Source organism: Myotis nattereri, assembly GCF_964212035.1.
Source record: "Myotis nattereri genome assembly, chromosome: 14".
In the NCBI taxonomy this organism is placed as follows: domain Eukaryota; kingdom Metazoa; phylum Chordata; class Mammalia; order Chiroptera; family Vespertilionidae; genus Myotis; species Myotis nattereri.
In genome coordinates, this window is record NC_138089.1 from 12603712 (window position 1) to 12627099 (window position 23388).

At 42.7% G+C, this 23388-nt stretch overlaps 1 protein-coding gene across 2 annotated transcripts in view; it reads right to left on the minus strand.

Annotated features, from left to right (window-relative positions):
- SYNPR (synaptoporin) overlaps positions 1 to 23388 on the minus strand; it is a 264572-nt gene that overhangs the window by 116287 nt on the left and 124897 nt on the right. The window contains exon 1 of one of the 2 annotated variants that reach the window (XM_081105761.1): positions 7714 to 8097. The exons of the other annotated variant lie outside the window; for it this stretch is intronic. Within the exon in view, the coding sequence (XP_080961887.1) occupies positions 7714 to 7737 (24 nt within the window). The 5' untranslated portion in view covers positions 7738 to 8097. Of the gene's footprint in view, positions 1 to 7713; positions 8098 to 23388 lie in introns of those variants that run through there. 2 annotated transcript variants of the gene reach the window in all.

Here is a 23388-nt window from a genome sequence, read left to right on the forward strand (position 1 = left end):
GATTCATCATTTCCATTTTGCTGCTGAAGAGGCTGAGATCCAGAGAGGGCACATGACATGTTTAAGGCCATGCATACTTGTAAGTGGCTGAGTCAGGATTTGGAACTATTTTCTCTCATTCTAATTCAGTTCTCTAAGAAAATGCAGACAGAAAATAATTTTCTTAATGAGCATTCTGCCAGAGCAATGTGCTTGGAAGGCCTTTTATCTTGACCAATGCACCACGGGTTTAAATAGGTACATGTAGCCATGGCCAGGGTTGCTCAATTGGTTGAGTGTTGTCCCATGCACTAAAAGGTTGCCAGTTCGATTCCCAGTCAGGGCACATACTGAGGTTGCAGGTTCAATCCGTAGTTGGGGTGTGTACGGGAGACAACCAATTGATGTTTCTCTCACATTGATGTTTCTCTCTCTCTCCCTCTCTCTTCCTCTCTTTCTAAAATCAATAAAAACATATTTTAATTAAAATTTAATAAAAGTTACATATAACTTTTAATAGCTCACCAGATGATCAAGGGCAGGTATAGTGTGAGCATCTCTCCTGGGAAAGCCCTGCATCTATCCAAGCTCAGAGGCACATGAGATGAGTGACATTCAAACCACCACCTGCCTTGGATGTGTTCTCCACGTCTACCACTCTTCTAAGATCCATCTAGGAGCCCATGTCTCTGTAGCCTCCAATGAGGCTGAAATTTGGCTAAACTAACACCAAAGATTCTTGCATGTATCCAACTAAAAACCAGGGGCCTATCTCAGGCCCCTACATATCAGTAATAACCTGGAACATGTGCATTTCTGGCATGTGTTGGATCCATAGTTGCCTTTCCTCCATTTGAAGTAATTCTTCACTCATTGGGCTTGAAGAACATTGAGCCCTGCTTGTCTCCCTTCTGTACTGAATTCACCATAAGGACTTGGGAACTTGACTTACCTCGAGGGGTTTCCATTTTCTGACTCACAGAAATTAAGTTTCAATGTTTTATAGTCACCAGCAAGAGGTCAGGTGGTTTTGTTTTTTTTTAAATATATTTCATTGATTTTTTACAGAGAGGAAGGGAGAGATATAGAGAGTTAGAAACATCGATGAGAGAGAAATATCGATCAGCTGCCTTCTGCACACTCCCTACTGGGGATGTGCCCGCAACCAAGGTACATGCCCTTGACCGGAATCGAACCTGGGACCCTTGAGCCCGCAGGCTGACGCTCTATCCACTGAGCCAAACTGGTTAGGGCGAAGTCAGGTGGTTTGAGGGAGTCATTTGTTTCCTGCTGATGCTGAATCCTACAGTAGGTTCATCTGACTTCAAAACCTGTGCTCTATCCACTCTACTAGACTCATCTCTAGGGCTTCCTTCCTGTGGCTTCTGCAATGTATCCCTCAACTGCTGAGGAAACTCTAAGATTCTACATGAACTGTCCAAACCCACTGGCTAGTAAAGACTGAGTAAGGAAGCCTGGTCAGTGAACCTCCTGTGCCTGGCCTCCATCCACTGCTACACTGCCTTCATTTCCAAAACAACTCCACGAGAAAAGGTATCCTTCAAACATACATTTTTTTTCTTCATTCAACATAATTTTGTAGAAAAATACTGCATATTTTAATCAGGACATATGAGTGTGAATCAGTTTTTATCCATTAGCAGTTTCAATTTAGGCACGTAACCATTCTAAATGTTCATTTATTCACATGTCAAAGGTTTGATAATGTAATATTGTTTCAATTGTTGATTGCTGGAATAAAATAAGACACTGGAAGCCAAGTGAATGTGGTAAAGTATTATACAGAAGTAAGGGATAATAACAGCAGAAAAAATCCCTTGTATTTGGAGAAAGAAACTTAAAAATCCATGGATCAGAGTATCTGAAAGTAAGACAAGTAGAAATACAATGGGAATATTTGGTCAAAGCTGGTGTTATTACTAAATTTATCAGAGTGGCTCTAAACCAGGGGTTATCTGGCATTGCCTACAGAGAATTTTGGTTGTTACAACTTGGGGGGAGGTTGCTACTGACATCTAGTGGGTAGAGGCCAGGGATGCTGCTAAACACCCTACAGTGCATAAAACAGTCCCCTACATAATGAACTATCTGGGCCAAAATTGTAATAGTGTTGAGGCTGAAAAATCCTGGCTTATTAGAAGTTCCATGAGTTCAGAAACTAGTATCTTTGTGTATTCCGGTGCCTTGGCATCTAGCACTGTACTTGGATTAAAGTGGACACCCAATATACGTATATGTTTGTTGACTAGATGAACAAGTGAATGAACACCCACAGAGAATCAGATCATGCGCGTCAGGCCTCATTCAGATTGCCAGGGAAAGCTTAGGTCCTCTCGGTTTACTCTTCTATCTTCTTTCCTGTCCTGTTGAAGCATTTTCCCTTTCTATCCTCATCCTCCATCCAGCAAGAACGAGACTAGCCCAGCAAATGTGAGAGTCTGGGAGCAAAACATAATGCTTACAAGACACACGCACTGCAAGCTTCTTCCAGCTGCCCCTTCCAACCACTCCACGTCAGCTAGACAGTAACCACAGTAAATAAATGGGTTCGCGCTTATTCCTCCACTGAACATGAACAGCTAGGACCTAAAGCACATATTTCCCAAAAATCTTACTAGAACAGTTCAATTATGTTTTTAAGAAGAGACATCCTGGGCCATGAAAAAGAAACCAGGTTTAGATGAGAAAATGGAAATTGAAGGCACTTAGTTCTGGGAGTGCAGATATGACCTGATCATCACTGTGTCTCCCATGCCTAACATGCTGCCTGGCACATGGTAAGCTTCCTTAAATCTTTAATGGATAAAGGAACAGCCTGTTGAAGTCAATGCTCTAACCCTTCTCTCAAATGTAGCCCCAATAGAAATGTTTTGTCTCAACCATTCAATTTCATAGGAAGGCAATTTGAATGTATACAATTTGAAAAATAGTATACATTTTCCTCCCTTATGGAGATCGAGAGCCAGATAAAGATATGTGGGTTCATCATTGAGAAGTAGATGTAAACATAGTGAATTAAAACATCCTCATAGTAATAATTCAGATGCAGGCATCCTTAAAGCCACATTTTACCAGAAATAAAATAAGTCTAAAATATTTGTCATATCTTTTGCCAGAAGATCTACACTGAGATAATGAGTGGTAATTTGGGTAAAATTAAAAATTCTGTAAGTAGGACTAAAGAAGTCACATGGGGGCTACCAATAGAAGTCTTTTATGCTCAACACGCCAGTCTCCAAAGGACCACAGTGACATGACTATACCCATATATTGGCCATCCCGCAGTCTCAAGGTGCATTGGTGGCTCTGTGTTGGGAATAAGCTTTCCAGAAACTATAGTGGGATGTGTTTGAAGTTGTCCCAGAACAATTTTCCATTAGTACTTTTGGCTACAATCTGTGTTAAAAAGTGATCACTGTAAAATATATTAATTATGCAGATCCATTAGTCTGCAGAGTAGAGAGACTGAGGTGTTTCCATTTTCAACTCATCGCTACTTAAACATTTAAGGACACGCCAATGACCAAGAGCCTCTTCTAGATGAATTAATACTTCACGTGCCCATTCCCGGCTCAAACCCTCACTGATTCCATTTTCTTAGACAAATACGGAACAGGACACCAGCTCTATTTGTACACCAGTTGAGAATGTTTGATAACAAACTCAAGACTAGTTCAATACTCATTATGTCTTAACACCAGCTGCTTTCTCCATACTAATAGACCATTTTTAAGCTCTTAATGATCAGCACATCCACAGCCAAAGAAAAGGCAAAGGAAACATAGGTAAAATGAAGTACAATCTCTACTATTTACTAGGACTTTGTATTTGGCCCACCACTCTGAAGAAAGCTGTGTTGTGTGGATGGAAATGGAGTATGATGCCATTTATTAAATGATCTCTAACTTTAGTTTTATGGGATAGCCTCTGTTTGATGAGCACTGTGGCTGAGCACAACGTATATCATTAAAGTAAAAGTGCTCAATTTAGGACTTAATGCTTTTAGAACTCTCATAAATGCTTATAGGAAAAGCAGATTGATTGAAATTCCTTGATCCTGACTGGCTCTAATATCACACTTTCTGATTAAACCACCCAATTATATTTTTAAGAGCAAGAAAAAGGGGCAATAGAGAATCAATTGCCTCTGACAAATATGACTACCATTTTGGAAACATATTTGATTGTGTATTGCCTTTGAACTCTTTTTAATTAATTGGGTGTCTACACCGGGAGTAGCTCAAAAGCTATTGCTTCTTGGACAGAAAAGATCACGCCAAGAAATCAATATTGTGTCAACACTTCAAAACTTGCCTCTTAGTGCTCCCAATTTGTGGTGGGCTGTTTTTTGCTTGTTTGGTCATTCGTCCTTCTGCTGTTTGGTGCAATGAAGGCTGTCCTGAGCTAAGTCTATCGCCCAGCAGCATTTCCATTGCTCAGAATCCTTTCCCTCACTGGAGGGAAGCAAAGGCAGCATTTCACAGACTCGCCTCTTCTGAAACTGCTAGCCAAGGAGAAATTGCAAACATATTGATTCTGTGTCAGTTGCATTTTATCCCTATAAGACTCATCTGAATTTTATTCGTTTAAATGGATTTCAAATAGGGAGCTCGGTGCTCAGGAGCAAAAGAATGCATCGGGGGCTCTGGATTTCCACTTGGTCACGCTGCTCAGCACGCTCACACGCAGCCGTGCTCACCCTTGAACTCCCAGGTGCTGTCGGTGCTTTGCACTAGTCCACCGGAAGTGCCACCCGAGCCCTTCCAGCTGGTCCAACAGTGAAAGGAAATCAGGCTGGGGCAGGGGTGGGGAGGGGTGGTACAAGGAAGGTGAGAATTCTACAAAGTTCTCCACAAATATATCAATTCAGTTGCAACTGCTTTTTATATTTTGCATCAATGACAAACCAGGTCCCTTGAGATATTGACATCTCTAAGTTATGGTCACCTCTTTATTTTTACTCTGTGTTTAACACATTGAAAGTGAAAGAGATGAATTTCTTTTCATCCATTGAAAAAGCTACCTTAATTTAGCCACTTCTGCATATATCTCTCCCCAGGCTGGCTCCCTTTGGTCATTGCCACATCTTTGTAGCTGCAAAGTTGAGGGGAGATAAAACACACATTCTCCAGTTTCAAACACATAATTAGCTTGGTGTCACAAAAGCAGTCTGAGAAGAAGGGGGTATGTAGTGTCAGCAGGGAGAAAAACTAACGAAGATCTGCTGTGTTACTGTAAGGCCCTGATGTCATCCCAACCTAGGCGTTGGCTGTAGATTGTAGATGAACTGACTCCCTGACCGAGGGCAGAGATAAAACACATGGCTGGGGAGGAGCCTGCCTGGTTGAGTGTCACCGTCATCACTACGTTGCCTCAAGCATACATACTACATACTTGCCGTAGGCCTCCACTGTCCCATCTGTAAACTGGGAGGTAATGTTACTGCCCTCATGGGATGGCTGTGAAGATCAGAGGAAATAAGCCATGTAAATGCTGAGCACAGTGCCAGGCACATAGACGGTACTTACTCAATGAACACGTGTCACTATTGCCATCTTCATTTTGCTAAAAATAGTCAATAATCTCATTATGAAATAAAAATTCCCTTTATTACCCCCCCCCCCCCACCCCGTGGCACAGAATTTTATCCTTGGACCACATTACAGCAGTGTTTTGGCTATGACGTTCTGGACTTTCCCAAAGTGATGCTTTTAAAGGCAGCTGTGCACACTCACCCTAAGTCACACTATGGGTCCTGACCTTTTTCAGATACAAATGCCCCATTGTCCTTCCTGTGTCACTGGGTCTGAACACACTGGGAGCACTAACACTTTTGTGAGCTGGCGACCTGTTCACCCATAGGATATTGTCCTAAATCTTTATTAATTTATGTTACTGAACAGCCTCGGTTGATCATAAACTCCCTCACGACTCTGAACATACCCTGTTACAATAGCCGTGAAAGGAGAACGATGACAAAAGCATTCAGGGATGCTGGGGAGGGAGAGGGATGCTTACTGCTGTTGAGTTTACTCTGCAGTCATTGCCAACAGCCAAACGATAAAAGTTTCATTTGTTTTTCCAACAAACTCTCTGCTAAGGAACTCTTTGTTCCGGGAGGGTTTATGGCATTGAAGGCTGTTAGAGGAACATGCTTATTGTGACACAGAATGAGGCAACATAATAAGTTCCTGTGGGTTTGGAGGATTTGTCTATTTTTGAGGCTGAACTAGATTAATCAAAATTCAGAATTCTGTTTGTCAGAACGAAGAGTTTCCTTCCAGCGTGCAAAGAATGCCCGAAAGCAAGCAGACACAGGATCATGGGAGCATTGGGAAGCTCATTACTGACTCCAGGAGCTGCCCTCAGCCCGCCTCGGGATCTGAAGAATTGTTATTCTGGAAAATATTCCATGCCCGAGAGGTCTAGCCATGCGTGATGTTCCCAACTTTCAAATCTCTGAAAAATACAGTCATTTCTCCTCTTACTTCTCATCAACGATGCCTTTAACTCTCATTATAAAGAAATATATAATATGTAAGGTGTCCCAAAAATATATACACGCTTTGAATAAGTATTAATTCCAATGTTTCTTTCTTTTCAGATTTAACCCATTGGAATTAATAATTATTCAAAGTATGTATACATTTTTGGGACACCCTGTATATTCTTTAGTTCATTTCATGAAAAAGATTATGCAGATATGTTGATTGTGCGACAAAAGAAAGAAGACATTAAAGCAAATATCAGTTTGTTTCCATTAGAGCAATTACTTAATCATCTTACCATCTTTGTCTAGAATAATTATATTAGTAGACTGACTCCCAGACTTCTGAATTAACAACAAAGAACTCAGACCCTCTCAATACTGTCTAGAAAAGAAGCACTAGCAGTTAACCAGGTAATGCACTTAAAAATCATCACTAGCAGTGGTCACTCGATAGTCATTTTACACTGTTTTGAATTTAATCACAGCAACTTTTCTCTTCATCAGCTTCCCATACTGAAACATGAGAGCCTGGGCTGGGTATCTGACAGATGGTGACACAAATGCAAAGAAAGGCAGAGAAGTGGCAGCCACTGGAGACACTGGAGATTGCATCTCTTTACGGAATGCTAGCGATTGACTTTAATGATCTCAATACTGCTCATAAATTCCAGTCTTTTAAAGGTGCATGCACCGAGTCTCTGAGAAGACTCACTCCTTCATCCTCCCGTGGGAGAGGACCTCATGGGATCAGCACCCCGCTGTCGGCACAGCACACAGTGTTTGGCACTGCCTATGGAGTTTAAGAAATTCCTGCTCTGACACCGACGAAGAAACTTTAATGGAAACAGTCAGCAGGTTGTAGCACAATGAACATACTCAGGACGTTAAACTCTCCAAAGGGAGTGGGGGAGAACGACGTTACATTTTTAAAAAGCCAAAGATAAGTTTGCTTAGTTTCCTTACTATGTTAAAGGAAAACCGTCACATCCTCCAACAACTAAGGTAGGCATCACACTACCACAGCACAGCCTCTCCAGCTTAAACAGAGACATGAAAGAAAGCAAAGTGAACAAAAAAGACGTTGTCACCAAAGATTTGAAAATGCTATTGGAAAGAAAAGTGACTGTTCAGCCCAAATGGATCTATCACACATACACACACACACACACACACACACACACACACACACACACAGCTGTAAATCAAGAGAGATAAGAACTTACCGGAGCAAATATCACCATACACATTTACAAAAGAATTGATAATCCAACTTCCCTCTCCTGAAAGAAAGCAGAGGCTGTCTCATACTAAAAATAAAGCTTCTCCGTCCACAGCACCAGCTACTTGTCCCTCTTTTTTTTATGAAGCAGAGGAGGGGAGCAGGGAAATCAATGAGGAGGGAAAGTGAGATGCTATACCAATCAGGTAGCAGCTTCTGTCTTATTTGCAGAGAGATGGCAAAACGGTCATATTATTAGACAGTGACAACCACAGCCGAAGTACAGCAACCTGATACCTCCCTCTGGGGAAGGCTGCCTGCGTGTGGGGAGGAGGCTGCCCTCCGTCCGGGGGAGCCCACCCCGGGCTCCGCTCACCACCGCTGCTCTGCGCAGAGAGCCCACCTCCCCGTTTCTCTGTGAGCCCCCTCCTCCCTCAAACAGGCGCTTCAAAACAAACTGGGAGAGGAGAGAGAGCTGGGGTTCTGTGTGCTGGATGTGCAGGTGGGAAGTGGTGGTTTTATAAAATCCTTAGGAATCGATTTGCATAGATTAGGTCAATGTTTATATGTTTGTTTTTTTAAAATTGCCCTCATTTTTATGGAATGCCTGGATATTATACCTGATCCCCATTTGGGAAATGTGTATACCCTATGCATAACCTAGTTGGGGTGATGGTAAGGAAGAGGGGCCTTGGGGGCTCTGGCCACTGTGGAAGGAACAAATCACAACTGGGTTGCTCGTGCCTTGCAGGAGTGTTACCGAGAGCCTTCTCCTGCAGAGTCTTAAACCTAACAGGTTTCCAGGTGTGATGTGACCCAGCTCTGCTGCAAATGGGCCTCCTCAGAAGGAGTTGAGCTCGACTCACTCAAGGGGTTGACATCTGGCAGTCAAGCAACCTGGTTCTGAGGGACTGACGCTGAATTCAGGCAGAGGCTGCGTAAGGCTACGTGCTCTCCTCACACTGGCTTCCTGAGGGCAAGCCCTCACCCTATGCCACAGCCAAGGAGGAAGACTCCCGTGTGCCTCTTCTCCCGTGGTCCCCACTTCTAGACCCCACTGTGTACAGGAATAGCACTGGGTGGACTCAGAAGTGTCTGTTTTGTCTCCCAGGCAGTTGGTGATGGCCCAGCTGAAAGCTCACCTTGGCTGTGTTTTTGTTTTGGTTACTAATTCAGCATCGGCCCTGAGTCTGTTTTGGGGAGCCTCTTTTTGTCTCTAACATACACACACATACACCACCACCACCCAATCATTATTATCACCGTCTCCCTTTCTTCCTTTCCCTCCCTTCCCTCTCCACACACATAGCAACCGCTCAGTGGAGGTGAAGGGGAGGGGATGAGTCAGACCAGCTGGGGTTTAACCTGGCTCTTCACTTACTAGCCATGTGACTTGGAAAGTCCCGTAAGGTCCCTGAGCCATAGTTTGTCCTCTGAGAAACGGGCACACTAACACCTCACAGAGCTGCCAGTGGGGAGGTGTGGGGAACAGAAGAAAGATGACTAAGGCAGCACTTTCAAAGCCACACTGGCCACATGCACCTGGACTCCCTCCTCAGCTGCCTTCCTCCTCCTCCTCCTCCTCCTCTTCTTCCCCTACCTTCTCCCCTCCCCCCCCCCCCCCCGGTGATCTGCTTGTTCCTTACACATAACCCTCCAGGGTGCTTCTGGAAGCATCATACTCCTCATACACACACACCTGCCGATTGAAAACTCACTGCATTTCAAGGAGAGAAGTTACTCAAGGAAGTAAACTAAGCACCTGAACAAGAACAGTTCAGGGAGGGGAAAGGCTTAGAACCACCAGGCCTTGCCAGCTGCTGAGTAAATGCCCGAAGGACTGGCTGAGGCCCCGCTCCGGCCCAGGGCTGATGAGGGGCAGTGTCAAGGCAGAGGCAGAGGTGCTGTCCCAGACACACACCCACAGGGGGGCCATATTAATAGTTTCTCCAGGGCGGAGAGTGACTCATGCTCCTCAGCCTTGAATATTAAGAGCCCCATGTCAAGTAGAAGAAAAAAAGTTATGTCTTCCACACGATAACAGGGAACACTCCTGAACCTGTGCTCCGTGCCAGGTACTGTGCTAAGTGTGTTTATGTGTAATTAAGTGAATTACCTTAGGTGGGCCTCACAATATTAGGAAGGGTTGCTATTTTCACTCCAGTTTCCCCAGGAGGGAACCAAGGCCCAAGGAGAGCAGCGACTTATCCAAAGGTACATGGTCGATAATTGGTAAAACCAAGACGTGAACTTAGTTGGATGCCAGGCTCCAACATGCTGCCCACTCCGCTCCAGATGTCACATGATGGTACTTACACTTTCATGTGTCCGGCCTCCAGGGTACGAGTAATCCATCAAGGGATACACAGACGCTGCCATGGCCTGACAGCTCTCCCCGCTGTGTGGATTCACACACAGAGACGGGAAACCCGGGATCGACCGAGGGTTTACCAGGCCCACAAGGCCCATGTCCGGGCTCTGCCGCATTTCTATGGACTTGGACACGTTATTGAACCCCCTGAAGGTAGGGGGTGTGAGGTTCGTCTTGGGATGTCAAGCAGTCTGCTCAGGGACCCTAAGGGCATCCTTAATTTGTCCTTGACTCATTTTTTCCCATGTTTAATTGAAGGGTTTCCAACGAATGATCTCTAAAGGACATTTTGGATCAACTCTGACTAAATGAGGTTCTAAGATTAGTTCGATTCTAATCTCCTGGTTGGATTAGCTTTCCCTGCCTCACGTTTCATTCCAGATACAGTGTTAGCATCTCTACATCTCCTGCTGTCACCCCACCACTGTCATCTCCCACCCGCACCCTGAATTTACCCCAACAGGTCTCCCTGCATTTGCCCTTATCTTATCCCTAGAAGTCATTTTCCATATATTATCCAAATTGAGCTGGTTAAAGTATAAATTAGACCATATCACTTATCTGAGAAATACATTTCAATAGCTGTCCAGTAGGTTTAAAGTACAACTCAAACTCTTTACCATGCCTTCTAAGCCTGACATGACCTGACTCCTATCTACCTTTTTGTTTTTATCTAATTCCAACCCTCTCCCTCCCTATTCTTAAGCCACATGGGCATTCTGTGCCTACGCACTTGCTTTTCCTTCCGCCCAAAACTGTTCCTTTGATCTTAGCCTACTGTCTCTTCCCTTGTCATTGAATTCTCAGTGCTACTGTCTGCTCTTCCCAGACCACCTAACCTGCAAAAAACCCTTTCTCTGCCCCGTTAGTGTTAACTCCCTTTCACATTACACTGTGTTTAGTTGTTTGTTGATGGTGGTGGTGTGTGTGTGTGATGTAAGATTTTTGTATGTCTCATTGCCTGATATGTTCTAGCTTATTCACTTGTTCATTTAATTATTGCTTATCTTCCGTCACTGGGAGATAACCTCTCAGAAAGTAGGAATCTTGTTTGTTTTGCATAGCACCATATCTTTAGTGTTGAAGACTATTTGGCACACAGTAGATGCTTAACCACATCTCATAAATGAAGGAATAAATCAACAGAAAACAAATTAGGCTTCAAACAAAGGCACAAAAACCTAAGTTTATCACAGGAATTTAGCCTTGAAATGCTGGGCAGGTGAACAAGGGTGATTGATTCATTCGTATTAATGGACACAGACTATTTTCACTTCCTTATTTGGGGAATGTTCTTGAAATGCTGCATCATATTGATTTAAGCAGAGGAGCTCCTGCTGTAGATCATACTGACCAAATACTGTCCAGGAGCTTGGATTCCTCGGGTCCAGTTCACCTGGGCCCACATAGAACAGCTGATGCTTGGACACTTGACTGTACATTTGTCATTACAGAGCAAATGGTCTTGTCAGCTAGCCACTTAGACTGTCTGACTTTCCAATTTATCAGACAGTTCAGAAAGGTGGCTACCACTGTCTAACATGCTATTGGAACTGACAAAAATAAAGCAATATGCCATTATTTGATGGTTCTTGCTTGAAAAAATGATGTAACCTTGAATCTTAAAAATAGCATTTGTCCATTATTACTGGTAGATTATTAAAAAAAGAAGTACAGTGTTTTCTAAATTGAGTATTTACAGAGGTTCAGTAGATTAGAATAATCTATGAGTCCAGTATGGTCAGATCTTTAACTCTGACCTTTCAACTGAGCATGGCCTTCAGATAACTTCAAATGAGTTTTTTTTCCCTGTAGTGTAAAGCTTGTCTCCCCTTGAACACACCTCCTCCTGTAAATGCCATAGTTCCTTTCCCTTACAGCTTCTATTCCTAAACATGTGGCTTCTCACAAGGGGTCCTTTCAGGCCTGCCTGCTCAGGGGCTGAGCAGTGGGAGGCCCAGCTTTCTAAGCATTTGGCAAAGACGGAGAGGAAAATTCCAGAGCCATGAGATCTCTCTATTGCTGTGGGGGAAGGGATGTCATTGAAGACAAGAAGATTACTCTGGCCACACTAATAAATGACCAATGGAGTTAGCTAAGGTTCTTCCATTTTGCTGCAAAAACAATTTCAACTCTTTCAAGCTCTAGCAATAAGAGCACTTATGTCCAATCCACTCAGGCACAAGCTGCGTCTGTAACGGTGCCTTCCTGCTCTGGCTGAGCGCAGCTCTTAGCAGGGTGAAAATGCAATTTAGTTTGATTTGGGTGGGTAGGAGATATCGAGTCAGGGCAGAACTTTCGAGACCTCTTGTCATCTATTTCCCTCATAGGAGAAAGAACGTTTTTCTCCAACTCTATCTCTTTCCCTTTTCAAATTCATTGCACTACCTCTTGGTGCTTTACCTAAATCCTGCCCCCTTTCATCTGTCCCTCTTTATACTCTGTCCATTATTCAGGCTGGAATGTGCCAGCTTTTTCCTACCTGACTGTCCAACAGGTGGACACAAGTTCCACTTTGTCCTTTGCTACTTCGCAGTCTTGTCACATTCATGTGCCCTCGCCTATAGAGCTGGGTAGTCGGAAAGTAATGCCTACAGATTGCTAAATACATAGCAAACATTGACGAAGAACAGTAACAGTGATAATTCTAATCTTGATAGTGATGCTCTTCACCAGCTCATATTTGCTTTACAGAGATAACGGGTGGCTCTTTCATTTCTCCTTTAGAAGGAAGAGTCTCTTGTGTCTTGGAAAAGAAAGGAAAACCCATGTCCTATTCAGAAAAAATTTATCAGTTTTTCCCACTGGAATATGAGGGGGTAGAGAAAAGACCGAATTGAGGCATCTGACTGAAAGCAAATATTTGTTGAAAGTGGTTTTGAGTGTTGGCCTTTCTGAATATTCATAGTTCACTGGTCGATGGACTCAGAGCAGGTCTGTGAGAAGTTGCTTCTTGCTGACACTTGATGGAGGGCAGTTGACAGGTTCCTGGGGTTTACCCAGGACCCCCTGGGCCTCAGGCAACAGCTGATTAGCCTTCTGCCTCCATATCTGCTCTAAATAAATACTGCGAACAACAGAGGGCTGAGTGCCTGTAGAATCTCCCTCAGTATCCCAGAAAGACGTTGACTCTGGAGGGAAGGGCACTTGGGTTTTCTATATCACAGCAAAAGCCTCCTTGGGGCTCATGTTCTCAACAGGGAAGAGCAGTTCTCAAATCCATGAAAACTTTGCTACTATCCTACATGAAAGGACAATCGTTCATGAGCCTTAATTTATTTGCTAGCGCCTGGTGTATAAATAATGCTCATTACATATTTGTTAAATTATTAAATGAAGTAAACATGTGAACATGTTGTAGCCTCACAATTTTTAAAATGTAAAATAGAACCATAAAACAAATATTTGGGTAAAATTCTTATACATATATGTACTAGAGTATACATGGCACATTCAAATGATCACATCATCTCAGGTCCTAATCTAATAAAAAAATGATCTTTCCTATCCTAGAATTTAAGCTGAGCACCAGGAGCTCCTTGGAGATGCTCCTGGGCACACAAAGGAGATGGTGCTTGGGCCGCATACCCTCTCTGCTCCGCCCTACTCCCCACCACTGTTTGCTGTCCTATATTCCAGGCCTCTGTGCCTGGTTTCACTTGAACAGAAAGTTTTAAGTCTTAAATGAAAAGGAATGGTGAACCACTGATCTAATAGACGAATATGGCAATTGCCATTTTCTGCAGAGGATCTTTCTGATAACAGTAACGGTGCTAATATTTTTCCTAGGTATTATTACTAGCCTAAGCTCTGTTGATGCATTATCTCATTTGATTAATATTCAATCCAATCATCTAGAATCTATTGTTACCTTTACTATACAAATGGGGAAGCAAGCTAAGGGATTGTGTGGTTCAGTAAGTTGCCCAAATTTGCACAGCTAAAAAGAAAGAGAGCTGGGTTTTGAACCAGGTTGTCGGATGCAAAAGTCCACTCTATAAGGCTCCCTATTACCAGCCTTGCTACTGTGTGCAAGTTTAGCATTTACCAGGTAGGCAGCTGGACATCGCCTCGGACTGACCTGACAGTTACTGGAAAGCAAAAGCCATGTGTATTTCAACTGCGTAATTTTTGGTGATTACGTCTGCTGTTCTGGTGTAGGGAGTTAAAAGTGGTCCTACCATAAACCTCTGAGCAGTAGAATCATTCTTCCTGCCATTTTGCACAGTACCCAAAGTTGCTCTGCATGTAGTACTAAATAAGTCTTTGCTAAATAATTTAAGAAGAGAAAATAAATTACCTTTATTAAGCTCACTCACATTCATAATTCTAATCAGAAATAGCAAAGACACAGCTCTCTGTTTTCCACCTACCTCTATAATAGAGAGAGTTCTATCAGCAAGTAGATGGCTTATAAGGTGGTTGTTTCTGACACATGTCTTTCTTAAAGACTGCTGTGAAATCGGAGATGAGTAGTTGTTATTATGATTAAGGATGAAGATTTTATGTTAGAAAGAATCCCTAAGGTCTATTTTTACATGAATCTTGTTAGTGCTGTAAATGGAGAAAAGGGAGAAAAGGAAAAAAAGAGACCATTTTCAACAACCTTGCCTAGTACACAGAAATGAATAGTAAATTAGACCAAGAGCTGTGTGACTTTTTCATTGATCATTTCCCCGTGAAGGGCCGTGTCATATCCAACGATATTTACTTGCGTGACTCTGTTAGCCTTTCTAAACTTCAGTTTCTTCGCCAGTAAAATGGGAATGATAATGCTGAGTTTTACAAATAACACACAGTAGCCTAGTGCTTATTGTAACAACACAAGTGACATGCGTTCTCTCTCCCTGCTGATGCTCACGGCAAGATAGATTTAAGAATCAAACGCTCGCAAAATGGCTTTCTGGTTTGCCTTTCCTTCCCGACAAATTGTGTTAAAAATCCTTCAGTTACACAAACATGCCTCCAAAACCCAGACCGAATTATGGCTCTTAATAAAACAGGACGTAGGTGGAAAAAAGGATGAAAGTCTGTTCCCTCCCATGTAGTTTACAAACTGTAGAATTTTTATAACATTCGAGTGCTTTCATGGTGCTCCAAGGACTCTAGCCCTGGTCTATGTGGTTATGATTCCATCTGAAAGCATTCTGCCCACTGGGCTCCCAGCCCAGCCTTAGGAATGTGTATGGTTATGATGCTGTGCCCCAAGAGTATGGAGTCGGTCAAAAGGACCTGGGCATTATTTTAATTCGAGGGCTGATGAAATCTTTGTAAAACCTCTCTTTTGCCTGAGTATGTCTTATGCCAGAGGCGTCTCTGGATCCGTATGATAAGGGATTTGACCATTTGGCTTAAAGCAAATATATCTTTGTTGGCCAATGAAATCCATTTAGCCAATCTATTTGGCCAATAAGTTCTCTATAATTTTCTAACCAAAAAAGTCCCTCCTACCTGTGGGATGCTCCCTGCATTCTTAATTTACATTTTCCCCAAACCCTTGGATTCAGGGCTACAAGGAGAGATCTGCAGCCTTGGCCATCTCACAGGGCAGCTGTGATGCCAACCAGAGACAGCTCCTGCAAAGGTACTTTGAGAGGTGAAATTTGCAATCTAAACAGAGTTCCTGTTAGTTTCCGTGCTCAGCTCTCCCCCCACAAACATAAGATAGAACTATTCTTCCTCGGATAGTTGATTATTTACCACCACAGGCCTGCTTAGAAGTTCAAAATGCTATGTGCACTCACACGGAGAGAAAGCAGTTTTCCTGTTCAGCTGTGCATCTATTTTTAAAATAGAATCCTTTACCAGTGTCTTCCTTGAAATGTTAGTTCCTTCTTAAACCATCCCCAAGTTGTTAAATGATACGAATTAAGAGAGTGAATCTGAAGAACAGGACATTCTGATATTTGCAGAATGTCACTTATCTCAATGCCAAGAGCAACCCTTTTCCTCTCATCTCCATGAAAGTGTGGAGACAGGCACTCCCTATAAAAGGCCAAAACAAGACTTGTTCTGACATGAGCTGCAGTCTGAGGAGCGTGAGCCTTGGATGCTGTTTCGAGGGAAAAAGTCCACCCTGCTGTTATGGATCCACAATCAGGGCTCCGTGGATCCAAGCCACTTCCCAGTGTCAGTAAACCCGGCTGCAAATCCTGGGGATCGAAGCCACTTAGCAACCTGCTTCTCAAACCTGACTGCACCCCTGAGTCCCCTGGGCAGCTTATAAGACCCCCAAATTGCCTGTTTCAAACCCAGACCACCAGAATGATAAGCCAAGAGGGTCCTCAAACCCCTCTTCTCACTGTGAATTTGCCAACGCCCGGAGCAAGGGAACCTCTGCACGATGCATGAGGGCAGCACCTGGATTAAGTAATAGTCAACAAGGCCACCGTGGCTTGTCACACAAAGGGAGGTCCATAGTCAAGAAAGTCTCTGAGTAAGAAGAGGAGTCTCATCCAAAGGGAGAAAGGCTGCCTCCTGGAATCTGTGCCATGAGGTAGATGATAATGCGCCCCCATGCCCACCTCCCCTTCACACACCTCTGTTGTGTCTTGGGTCTTCCTCTTCTAGTAAGCAAGCTCTCACTCACAAGAACAAGAGGAGAAAGCAATGAAAATATGACATCAGCAATGACCTTAGCTGATATTTACACGATGGCTCTTGTCTAAACACTTGATAGGAACTAACTCATTTCATCCTCCTTGAAATACAACTAACTAAAAAATCAAAGCCCAAAGACCAACAGGAAGGCACCTCGAACCATTTCTAGAATCAGCTTGGATCCTGCTCTCTTGCCTCCAACGAGCACCAACTCTTCCCAAGTCAGCTCATCACCTCTGCTGCTCGGACAGTGTGTTCTCGGTGGTCCTCTCCAACCAGTTCCTCTTGAGACAAGGACTGAAGTGCCAGGAGTTTATTTGAAATGTGATTCCAGGGAAGGAAGTGGGGGGTTGCAGTAGGGAAGCAAAGGATGCTAGCATACAATGTCTGGATGCACAGGCTACCGAGCTGCAGGAAGCTGGTTCATTTATGCGCCAACTCCCTTCCTTTCTTGGCTCCTGGAAGCATTAAGTCTCCTGCATGTCCTGCCTATACTGCTTGACACCTATGGTCTTCAGGCTGAGAGACCCAGTCCCAACAGAAGGACGCAGAAGGCCTGTGCCAGAGCCCTGAGTTCTGGGGCTACCCACACCATGGGCAGTAAATGCTGCGATGCCTCAGGCGCCTTGGAAAGGCCTAAGTCACAGCAGAGAAGGGAAAATGGGAAGAAGGAAACCATAAATTTTTTTTAACTATGACTTTTTCACGAGGGCTCCAAGGAAAGATGAGGTTGGTCTGGCTCTACCTCTCCTGTGTGACGTTTACTTTGTGCTTGATTTGTTTTCAATGGGCTTGGTGATTCATGTAACAGATCAGGCTTCTCTCTCCAGCCATTTGCTTTAGTGCTTTGGCCCCTTGGCTTCTGCTGTTCCCGCCAATAGACCCTACTGGCTCTTCAAAGACCAAGGAAATTGTCACTGCCATCCATGGCAGTTTGGTTTTTCTTGTATTAACCCTATCTCCTTCTCTTTGGGTCATAGTTAGCCATCTTCATGTTTGTCTCCCCCTTTGACCCAATATTTTGCAAGTGACAGGTGCTCCATAAATGGATGGATAAAGCACTTCTAAATACAGCAGTTCTCTCTTATTCACGATTTCACTTTCTGCAGTTTCAGTTACCCATGGTCAACCATGGTTCAAAAATATTATCTGGAAAATTCCAGAAGTAAACAATTCATCAATTTTAAGCTGTGTGCCATTCTGAGTAGTGTGAAGAAATCTCGAGAGAACCGCTCTGTTCCCGCCGCCCCCCAGGACATGAATCATCTCCTTTCCCAGTGTATCCACACTTGTATACGCCACCTGCCCATTAGTCACATAATAGCTCCTCAGTTTTCAGATTGACTGTGGTGGTGTCGGAGTGCTTGTGCTCAAGAGCCCTCATTTTACTTAGCAATGGCCACAAAGCACAAGAAAAGTGATGGCAATTCAGACATGCCAAAGAGAAGCCACAAAGTGCTCCCTGTCATTAAAGAGGTGAGTACAGTGCAATATTTTCAGAGACAGGCTCATTCACATCACTTTTATTACAATACATTGTTATAATTGTTGTATGTTACTATTAATTATTGTTGTTACTCCCTCAATGTGCCTAATGTATAAATTAAACCTTATCATAGGTATGTATGTATGGAAAAAACATAATACATACAGGGTTCGCTACTACCTGTGGTTTCAGGCATCCACTGAGGGTCTTGGAAGGTCCCCCTGTGGATAAGAGGGGCCTAGTATAAAGATATGTCAAGCTTCTTCCATATGATTTTCAAACCCTGGGCATATGGCAGTGGAAGGGAAATCCTGTTTCTCCTTGGTGTGAAAGAGAAACGTTGATCAGCTGCCTCCTGCACATCCTCTACTGGGGATCGAGTTTGCAACCCCAGCATATGCCCTGACTGGGAATTGAACCTGTGACCTTTTGGTGCATGGGACAACACTCAACCAACTGAACCACACTGGCTAGGGCTCATTCAGTATTATTGACTTCTACTGTTTTCCTCTCCTTCATAAGTGCCATATCATAGTTTGATTTTAATGAGGGCTCAAATATATTTTATTAGTGAGGTGGTACAGGTAAGTTGACAAATCCACTAGAAATTAGCATTATTGAAGACAAAAAAAAGAGAGAAAGTATTGGGTCTGCTGGGCAGGGTCAATCGCTTCACAAATCATCTTTCATTTTTGGCAGCAAATCTCCACATTTTCTTTGTTAAAGTCTCTTTCTCTGTTAGGGATTTATTATTTGGTTTTTGAACTTCTACTCTTCCAAAATCCATCGCATGTATTGCCTCTGTAAAAAGATGGAGCACCTACTCTTTTGCAGGCACTATATGAGGCACTCTAATTATATTCTTTTATTTTCTTCCCCCAGCAATGCTGCAAGGCAGGAATTAACCCCAGGGAGAAAATAGTGGAGCTAAGTAAAATCCTAGCTAATATGCGATGGAATCAAGATTTGAATCCAAGTCTCTTAGATAGTAGAGTGCACATACTTTCTGTCAGTCCTTACATATAATTATTTATATAATAAACCTTTAAAAGATACATATCATTATTCAGGGTCCTAATAAATCCTTACAATAAACCTGTTAGTAGAATATTATCAACCACATTTTACATGAATAGAGAGGTCTGGGGTGTCAATTTCTGCCTCCATTTTCTGTTCTTCCATAATGGCTGACATATCTCACTTACAGTATTTGTGTTAATATTTTACAATTATGGGCTTATATTTCTATCTTCCAAATATGAATATAATTTTCATAAGGACAGGTTTTCTATCACTATGTGTGTGTTTGTGTACATGCGTGTGCATCCTCAGTGTATGAGCAAATGAATGAAGGTGTGGAATGAATTAACAAACAAATTCACCCTGCACTCTAATACATATTGTAAAAATAAGTCAGTACTTTGAAAAAGTCCATAATTTATTTGAACAATCTAACCTTTGACAAAATAAGGTTATGGAATGCTTAACCCCCTGAGCACAGTGAGCCCATCTGTAACGTATTTATTCTATTTATTAATTCAGATCACTCATACCTTTACCTCCTTGACACCTGGTAATGAATCCAAGGCTTTGGATTCCCAACAATCTGGCTCTGGCTCTGGATATTGGCAAGAATCAGGAAATAATCAGATAAAGGATGTGAAACCAAGCTTCATACACTAAAGGTTATGCACTTAACTCAGATGAGAGGTTCCCTGAACCGTATTCAGAGAATAATTACTCTTATTTTCCAAATAATCCTAATATAGTTGGTTTTTCTAAGATGAAAACATATGAGAAGAAGCCAAGTAAAACAGATCAGATTGTCAGAGGCAGACATAACTTCGAGCCCATGGGAGAAGTGAGAGCACAGAAACAATAAAAAGGACATAAATAAGAACTTGAAAGCATACTATTCTCAGAAAATGTAATGTAAAGGGGTGGGGGGCAGGAATAAAACCTGCTTTGCTCCCTGGGCTCTGAGGAGATCATTGTATTATGGCAAAGAACAATATGGTCAAAAATGATTAAAATGTTTTCAACTCTATTTTAAAACACAAGGAGATGAACAACTTTTACTTTTAAAGAATAACTTTTATTAAAAATAGTTATAATCCTTTTTAAAAAAACCCCTAAGATTTTGGTTCTTAAATGGGCAATTCAACTATTGAAAATTGTGGCTATTAAGTAAGAATTGTTCCCTAGAGGTTCCTGAGATTGCTGAAGTGTTACAGCCCTGAGACGGTGCCAGCCCCCATAATATGCAGAGTGTGCGAAGTGCTAAGAATTGGTGGGTATCTCACGGTTGCATGCCACTTGAGATCCAAGGACACTGGATCTATCTTAGAGAGCTATAGCTTTAGCAATTTGAGAATGCTTCCATTGTCATCCATCTGCATGCACTGCAGAACAGAAGGCTATGCTGGCTTATGACATGCAAATTATTGATACAATTCTCTCAGTATAGAGAGTAATGGAGTTGCAGATCTTATTCTCACAATGGATTTATTATTATTATTATTATTATTATTATTATTACTTTCAATCATTGTTTATTACACAATGTTACAACTACCTACATGAAACAATAAAGGTAAAAAGGAAAAAAAATACCCACAGCCCTAAGACCCCTTGATCGACAATACATGAACTCTTTGCATTTTTATATGCCTTCCAGTTTTTGTTCATCTACATGATACATTAATTGCAGAGAGAGAGAGAGAGAGAGAGAGAGAGAGAGAGAGAGAGAGAGACCCTCTTATTCCTTTTCCTGTATCCACCTTCACTCAGTGTGACTTTGCAGCTCTTCTTGCCCAAGAAGTAAAGTCTATGTCTGCCCTCCTTGAACCTGGGCTCACCTTGTATCTTGCTTTGGCCATAAGAATGTGGCAGAAGTGAACATGTGCCTATTCTGAGTCTAGGTCCAAAATTTCTTTGCAGTTTCTGCTCTTTCTTGCAACTTTTCCAAGCAAGTGTGAGAATAAGCTGGACTAGCCTGCTAAATGAACTAAAAGACACATGCTGCACTCACCCCCATCGCCCAACCAACAGCCAACAGGCCACTAAACATGTTGATGAGGTCGTCTAGGTGAGTCAGTATCTGGCTGACTTGACAGATGACTACAGACAAAAGAGCAAGCCCAGCTGATCAACAAGTCCGTTTACCCATACAGCAATGAGAAATAATAAGTGCCTATTGTTGGAAGCACTAAGTTTTATGTGGTTTGTTATGCAGCAATAGCTGACACAATGTGCATGCATACAGTTGACCCAGTGAAACTTGTGCTATAAATCATGTTTAGTGGCTATCTAATATGTCATACAGTGGGTATTGCAATAGCTTATTTAAATGTTCCCTCTATTGTTGGATATTTAAATTGTCTACAGTTTTTAAGAGGAGCAATGATGCAATGTAACAAGCACAAGTTATCTGTCTTCTCATTTGCCATAATGGCTCACAGAACTTTTTTACCTTACTATAACCAGATTATTATAAAGGGTTCAAATGAACAGTCACATGAAGAGATAACATAGGGAGAGGTTGCAAGTGTCCTGAGAACAGGAGCTTCTATCCCTGTGGAACTGGGGGGTGACACTCTCCCAACAAGTGGATGGGTTCATAAATCCAGAAGCTCCTTGAACCCCACCATTTAGGAGTTTTCTGGAGATTTCATCACTCAGGTATGATGGATTTTTAACTCAATCTCCAGCCCCTTTCCAATTCCTAAAGGTTGGGGGTGGGCTGAAAGTTCCAACTTTCTAATTAAGATTTGGTCTTTCTGGCAACCAGGACCAGCCCCCATCCTGAATCTACCTCAGGGCCTGCCAAGAGTTACCTAATAAGAGTAAAAGACATTCTTTTCTTTTTTTATATATATATATTTTATTGATTTTTTACAGAGAGGAAGGGAGAGAGATAGAGAGTTAGAAACATCGATGAGAGAGAATCATCGATCAGCTGCCTCCTGCACATCTCCTACTGTGGATATGCCCGCAACCCAGGTACATGCCCTTGACCAGAATCGAACCTGGGACCTCTCAGTCCGCAGGCCGACGCTCTATCCACTGAGCCAAACCGGTTTCGGCGAGTAAAAGACATTCTTATTACCCAGGACATTCCGAGGGATTTAATAGCTCTGTGTAAGATGCCATCACCTCCATCACTCGGGAATTTACAAGGTTTTAGGATCTCTGTATAAGGAACTGGGGATGAAGAAGAAATATATATATCTTGTGAGATCACAGCGTCACAGGCTATATATAAATACACAGACAACAATAGATCTGAAGGAACCAATGCGTAGAAGCAATTATGGTTTTACTCAGCTTCCATTTCTTGAGGCGAGAAGCACTGAATCAGTGTCCTAAACAGTAGAATTGACTTCGACCTTGGATATCAGAAATCATCAGCCTAGAGCAGCCGTGGGCAAACTACGGCCCGCGGGCCAGATCCGGCCTGTTTGAAATGAATAAAACTAAAAAAAAAAAAAAAAAAAAAAAAAAAAAAAAAGACCGTTCCCTTTTATGTAATGATGTTTACTTTGAATTTATATTAGTTCACACAAACACTCCATCCATGCTTTTGTTCCAGCCCTCCGGTCCAGTTTAAGAACCCATTGTGGCCCTCGAGTCAAAAAGTTTGCCCACCCCTGGTAGCGTGTGTGTGAGGGGGGGGGGGGCGGGGTGAAGGGGACCTAATATATGGTGATGGAAGAGGATCTGACTTTGGGTGGTGGGCACACAGTGCAATATACAGATCTTGTATCATAGAAATCTACATCTAAAACCTATAGGATCCTATAAGTCACCCCAATAAATTTAATTTAAAAAGGAAAGAAAAAGAAATCACCAGTCTGGTTGTTACCACACACCAGTGCATGGCAAGAATTAAATGGCTGTACACGAATGAACTAGTGGGCATGATTAATATACAGATTCCCAAGCCACAAAGCCTGGAGTTCTGACTCAGTAGAGCTGGAGTTGGGCCCAACAATCTGTACATTTTAAGATTTCCCCCAGGAGCCCTGACCGTTTTGGCTCAGTGGATAGAGCGTCGGCTTGCAGACTGAAAGGTCCCAGGTTCGATTCTGGTCAAGGGCATGTACCTTGGTTGCTGGCACATCCCCAGTAGCGGGTGTGCAGGAGGCAGCTGGTCGATGTTTCTCTCTCATCGATGTTTCTAACTCTCTATTCCTCTCCCTTCCTCTCTGTAAAAAATCAAT